The 6,897-nt window shown below is 36.7% G+C and overlaps 1 protein-coding gene across 1 annotated transcript in view; it reads right to left on the bottom strand.

The window, feature by feature from the left end:
• Nucleotides 1-118: 118 nt before the first annotated feature.
• The window catches only part of LOC106871328 (secernin-1), a 15,056-nt gene continuing 8,277 nt past the window's right edge, over nucleotides 119-6,897 (bottom strand). The window contains exons 3-6 of the mRNA XM_014917724.1: nucleotides 5,606-5,793; nucleotides 4,936-5,150; nucleotides 3,461-3,661; nucleotides 119-864 (exon numbers count right to left, since the gene is read on the bottom strand). Coding sequence (XP_014773210.1) covers nucleotides 347-864; nucleotides 3,461-3,661; nucleotides 4,936-5,150; nucleotides 5,606-5,793 — 1,122 coding nt within the window. The 3' untranslated portion in view covers nucleotides 119-346. The remainder of the gene's footprint in view (nucleotides 865-3,460; nucleotides 3,662-4,935; nucleotides 5,151-5,605; nucleotides 5,794-6,897) is intronic.

The raw sequence follows: 6,897 nt of genomic DNA on the forward strand, positions 1-6,897 counted from the left end.
CATTTTTATGTGTGTGTTTATATGTAAACACACACACACACACACGCAACATAGCCACAGATTATTACCATCACTTTCATATGTTCAAATACATTTTTTTTTTTCAAAAAAGCCAAACTGTTTCAAATATCTTTGCTTGTTTAATTCACAGCCACTAAAAACAGGTAGAGATGCTAAAATATTTTGGGAAAGCACTCCATAGCTCCATCATCAAAGATGGTCACATGATTTTTAACAAGTTAACATTTTAATTCTATTATTTGGTCCATTATCAGCAATTACATCGACAGACAGCATTACCAGATTCTTTTTTTTTTTTTTCTTCATTTAAAAATTCTTTTTCTTTCTAAAGGAAATTCATCTCAAGCTGTGCAACATGAGAGAAAGCACTTGCAAGTTTTTTGGGGTTTAAATCATGGAATTGGTTCAATGTGTCCTCCATGTCTTGAAGGCATGTTTCTTCTAACATTTGAAGCATGTCTGTCTTTTGCGCTGCCAGTGGACCCCCACTTGCAAGCAAAGATTTCAGTTTCATGTGACTTTTATAAAGTTTGTGTTTACGATCAACTTCTTTCTGGAAACGGGGTTTCTGATGAGCAGGATCATCGTCCCCATAAGACGGAGATATACTGGGGAGATCCACTTCCTGGATTTCAGAAGAAAACATAAATGGTTTGAAAATACTTGTCTTTGGGTTTGGTGTGGCAGTAAACCAGTGGCAGGAGCCACTGAAACTACTGGCCCCTTCTTGTGGACAAAGCAGAGATATTTGGCTGCTGGCTGTGACAAATTGGTCTCTTGATATATTGATGCCAATGGCATCTTTTCGAAGATGCTTGAAAGAATTTCGAGGATTTAAGGGTTCTGAAAGGAGAAAATAAATTGAAAGATTTTTTTTATTACAAAATGATTATGAAAAAAAAAAAAAATGTAATCTAAGCAAAATTAAAACTACAGTTCTATATTTAAGAGATGAGGAATTATGTACATTATTTACATTTGACAGATATTTGTTGTTAACACAAACTTTTTGGCTGATATACCCACCAGCCTTCATCAGGTGTCTTGGGGAAATTTCACACCTGGGTTCTCATTCCTAAGGTATTTTTCGATATTATTATTATTATTATTTATGGAATTAAACTCGGAATCTTGGGGGTTAGTAGCCTGTGCTCTTAACCACTACACCATATACCCGTGGGCAATTATGGAGTGAATTTTTTTAGGGCTCATAAATCTAATATTTTCCTATCCTTCTTTAATACTGGTTCCTATATACTGCTCGTATCTGCACTCGATCTGCTTAGGAAGTTATTATGTCCTAGCATATGTGCTGCTTCTTTTAGTTTTCGTATTTTCCAATGGTGTTCTCTGTCATTTTTTTTAACTTCATCCCACAGGGGGAGGTGGTCTCCATTTTTCCATGCATGGTCAGCTATACCCGATTTATCAATATCTCCTTGTGTCACAGCTTTGAAATGTTCCTCTATCCTTATTTTGAGGGGGTGGCATGTTTTGCCTTTGTATACAAAGGTGAAACATAAGTGTAGATGAACATCGCAAAGCTGTGACACGAGGAGATATTGATAAATCGGGTATAGCTGACCATGCATGGAAAAATGGAGACCACCTCCCCCTGTGGGATGAAGTTGAAATAATAGACAGAACACCACTGGAAAAAATGAAAACTAAAAGAAGCAGTACGTATGCTAGGACACAACAACCTCTTAAGCAGACAGAGTGCAGACATGAGTAGCATATGGGAACTGGTATTAAGGAAGGATATGAAAATATTAGATTTATGAGCCCTAAAAAATTCACTCCATAATTGCCCACGGGCATATGGTGTTGTGGTTAAGAGTACAGGCTACTAACCCCCAAGATTCCGAGTTTAATTCCAGGCAGTGACCTGAATAATAATAATAATATCGAAAAATACCTTAGGAATGAGAACCCAAGTTCGAAATTTCCCCAAGACACCTGATGAAGGCTGGAGGGTATATCAGCCAAAACGCTGTGTTAACAACAAACAAGATGAGGACAAATATCCGTCAAATGTAAAAGTAAAACTATTGATGTCTTATATAGATCCAGAATTAATGTAATTAAACAAACATAGTATATTAATGAAATTTAATGACTCTCAATTGTGGAAATAGAAAAAAGCAGGAGTTGAAGTCCTCGTTTGAACATAAAATCCTGATTTACACAAATTCGTCAAATGCAATTAAAGTCTGGCATTGACCAGTGACCAGCATTATGTTGTGTTACAAGACATAATTCTCAGTGATTGAATTTCTCCTCACAGTGGTACTTATTATTACCAAACATTGACAACACTGCGAAAATGATGACCAGGAAAGACTGTTGAAGAACTGCCACCAAAAATAAAGAGCAGCTCTGTGAGTCCTTGAGATTCAGGAAGGATCAGATTTGTTAAATTTTCAGTGTTTCAGTTAAATTTCTTGAGAGAAATGAATGATGTTCATTGTAAAAATATTTGCAGGTAAACCAATGTTTGCAGCATAGAGAAAAACAATAAATAAATGCAGGCAGGAAACGGCCAAGTGGTGGAGGTTATTGAAAAGCCATTTATATACATAAATCCACACAGAAACACACAAATAAGTGAAATCAGAAAAAGTTTTGTTTGTAAATAAAATCCCTGCTTCTGAATGTTTTTTTTCTCCACCGGTAAAGTGTTCAAACAACAGAAATAAGCAAAAACCTAACGGTGCTAAGTTTGGAGAGGAGTGAGGTAGAGTTTCTCAGCCTAAGGAATCTATTATTCCTTGGGTTATCTTGTTGAACGCATTGCTATGTTCTCAGGGGACAGCTCCTGAGGTACCCACTTCCCTTCTCTAAACAATTTTTCAAATCTGCTTGAGATGATCTTGCATAGCAGACCAAGTCTTATTAAACCTCTGGAATAATTCCCCGATGCTTTGATGTGTCATTATTGAGAACAGTTGATCTCCTTGATCGATATTCATCCAAAAGATCAAAACCACTGTTTTTTTCTCTTTTAAATTTATCAAACCACCTTTGGCATTTCTGAAAACTCACACCATCAGGTTATATATACGGAACATATGTTTTGTCCTGGTATGCATTGCATAGTTATCCTTAGGAAATTCTCAAAGCATGCAATACCAAATATGCAACGAACTAGACCTTGTCTTCCATGGCCTGTTTCATATAAAACATACACACACACACACAGCATGTGTCTACATTGACATTTGGTTATAAACTCTATGCTGATTGGATGATTACAAGGACACCTTTGATTGGCTTGTAAACTATTTGTGTTATGATGTTGAACTGTTTACATGAAAATATGACATTACTTTTTGGTACCCCTAATACTTATAGAATCTTGTAGGAAATGTGAAATAGATAGAAATTGTGAAGAATACCATCCATTTAATAAATAAATAAATAAATATTAGTTTCCTACCTGCAACGAGCAGTTCCTCTGTTTTAGAAATTTCTGCATCAATTGCAGGTGCATTATCAGGTGTAAATACTTTTGCAAAATTAAATGGTCCATCAGATTCTTGGTAAAGTCCTGCTTCACTAACTTTAGCAATTAGATTCTCTGATGAGAGAGAGAAGTTATCAGAGATGGTGAGGTGGCCATGTATACTATACAATCCAGCTGAAATGGTAAAAAGAGAAAAAAGAATAAAATGTTGGACATTTCTAAAAAAGAAAAAAACTCATTATATTATCAACAGAATTTGATATAAAATTAAATTGCTATTTTGCTGATTGCCTTTATTTTTTTTCCTATTGATATCATTTCATATACATGGATTGACTTTATTCAAAAGACAAAGAACGAAATGTGTCATAACACTTAATGAAATAGTTTTCTAAATTTGGTGAAGGGCCCTGCTTCAATCACCACAGCAAGCAAACATCTTTAAAGGGCTTGTCAGTCTGCCCCATGGTCCCAGCTGACAAAATAGAAAAAGCATTAAGTGATTTCTGACAGTATCAGTACAGTATTGAACACTTGAAAAATCCGTCAATAGTATTAATGTTGTGTCCATAGCCAAGAAAAAATTAATCCTCACGGGGGTTAAGCCATTTTCAATGTAAATAAGAACCATTTTATTGGAGCATCTTGTTGCTACTGCTGTTGTTGTTTAGCACAAGGTTAATACAGATCAAAAAGACCTGTAATCAATAGAGTTCCAGGAGGTGATTTTCTGATCTTTTTCAAGATGTAATCAGAGGGAAATCTGGCTGCTATTTTTAGCAAGGTAAGTAACCATGTATAGGCTTGAGTTAATGAGGGAGCCTTCACAAGGTCACTCAATCTACAAGATATAACAGTCAAATCTAACACACATGAAAATATAAGTATATCAATAATGGTGACTAACAGATATTTAACATATATCTAAATTTAATAAAGGTAATTCTAACAGATATGTAACACACACATTTAATAAAGGTGAAATTGTGGAGATGCAGGCAAGTGGATGCGTTCTGTGTCCAATTTAGTGAAACTAATCAAAGACAAGGAACATAGATATAAATTCTTCAGGATGGAATAAGTGGAGTTGGTATACTATTAGAGAAATGGATAGAAACAGTAGTTAAAGACACCAAGGTGAGTCATAAGATGATTAAACTTCAGTCAGACTTCAACAACATAAACAGCAACATTTACTCTGCTCTTGTGGTGTGGTCAGTTCTGGAGGACAAACAGAAAGATGTGACGCCTCTGTAATGCTGGTGGTACAAGAATACAGGCAATCAGTACATTCTGATTAATGCTAAGAAGGACATCCAGCAATAGAAACCAAAATGAAATGCAAGCTAAATGAGTTTCCCATCAACAAAGCCAAGGTGAGCAAATCCATTCCGACCCATGTTTTGGAATTTATTGACAGTGTTCGGGTGACTGGAACCTCATCTTACCTGTGACTTTTGCAGCTGCCCAGAAAGAACCATTTCCAACCGTCTCAACCACCCAAACTTCAGAACCATCTGTTATGAGGAAACTATAGCAGTGTTTACAGGAATGTGTGAAGGTAGGTATTTCACTGTAGGGACCACTTTGACCATGTGTGGTCAGCAGAGATGTAAGGACATCGACAGCTTCACGAGAACATTTGCTGCGTTCTAATGTCAACCTAAGAGAAATGAAATCAATCATTAAACATCAGAAAAAAGAAGAAAAAGATGAAAATGAGATTGAAGGTGATTGTTTGGAGAAGGATTTCTTTATATTTTCTTAAACAGGATAAAACTGAGGTGGTGGTCTTCATGCTTTCCCAACATTATTAATTATGTGATGGAGATGATCACAATGGTAATGAAGATGATGATAATGGGGTTAGTGAGGATAGAAAATATTAAATAATGATGAGGATAAAAATGATAACGAGGTTGAAGCAATGGAAACAATGTTGAGATTGATAGCAACAACTGCTGACACTGACAGCAACAACTGCTGACACTGACAGCAAAAATTGCTGATACAGACAGCAATAATTATTGACACTGACAGCAACAACTGCTGACATAGACAGCAAGAATTGCTGACACTGATGATAACACAGAGGAATACAACAATAATAAAACTGACCTGAGTAAATCAGCTGCCAGCAACTTTTCCTCTTCGCCCAGTTTCTCTTCCAGTCTGCTGTAGACTATGGAACTGCCAATACATACTCCATATTCATTAGCTCCCATCTCAGCCCCCCACATCCATGCTGCTTTGCTCAGTACCACACCGTTTGTGTGCGGGGACTGGTCAATCTCTATAAGGCTGCACTAAAAGTAAAGTTGAGAGCAAAATTACAAGGTTCTGTAAGATGCGTGACGGGGATTTAACAGATCCATAAAAACAATTCTCTGCCACTCACAAATAAATGGTAGCACACACAGAAAGTAAATGGTTACGCCATCAGTTTCAGAAATGAAGATTCCAGTTTTTATCTTAATTTAAACGACTGCCTTACTGAATTGTTGTGTGCCAGAATATTCAACTAATACTGTTACGCTTCATGTAGCCCTTGGCCAGTCTCGGCATGACCCACTGTGTCTGTGTTTGAGAAGGCTGGCTTCTTCATTTACAGACACACTCCATCCAACAGGCTTCCTATGGAGGAGGAGGTGCCTGAAGACTATCTCCACAACTCTCCCAGGAATAGTTGGCAGAGCAAATGGATGGATGGATATACTGACAGCTAGACCTCATCAATAGTTTCTTTAGATAACTTTATACCTCTACATTTTGAAAGTATTCATTTGACAAATCAAAAATTTAGATTGTATTATTTTTTCCCTTCAAAAGTCTCATGTAAAAAAAGAAAACTATTTTAAAAGACTCACTATTTATTCTATGATATGCCCAGTGAACTCTTCACATGAGTTGAAGTGATCCAGTCAAGTAGGGAGATAATATACTGAAATGGCAGATTATTATATGGAGAGGTTTAGACTCATTGAATCAATAAAACCACCTAAATCAGCAATTTGATTTCTGTGTCAAGTACTGTGTTTTTGTCTATGGTCAATGCACTTTCTGTGTCTCATAATTGTAAATAGTCCTTCAGGCGATCACAGAGGAATTCAAGACAGGTTGCCCCTGGGAGCTCCTCTATGCTGATGACCATGCACTAATTGCAGAGTCACTATCAGAACTAGAGGAGAAGTTTCAGGTGTGGAAGCAAGGACTAGAATCGAAGGGCCTTAGAGTCAACCTAGCAAAAACCAAAATCCTAATAAGTAGGAAGGTAGATAAAACACAAACCCCTTCAGGTAGATGGCCCTGCTCGGTATGTAGAAAAGGAGTAGGTAGTAACTCTATAAGATGTACCCGGTGCAAGCTATGGACACATAAGAGGTGCAGCAACATCAAAGGCAGATTAACTA

The sequence above is a fragment of the Octopus bimaculoides genome, chromosome 9, assembly GCF_001194135.2.
Source record: "Octopus bimaculoides isolate UCB-OBI-ISO-001 chromosome 9, ASM119413v2, whole genome shotgun sequence".
Classification (NCBI taxonomy): Eukaryota; Metazoa; Mollusca; class Cephalopoda; order Octopoda; family Octopodidae; genus Octopus; species Octopus bimaculoides.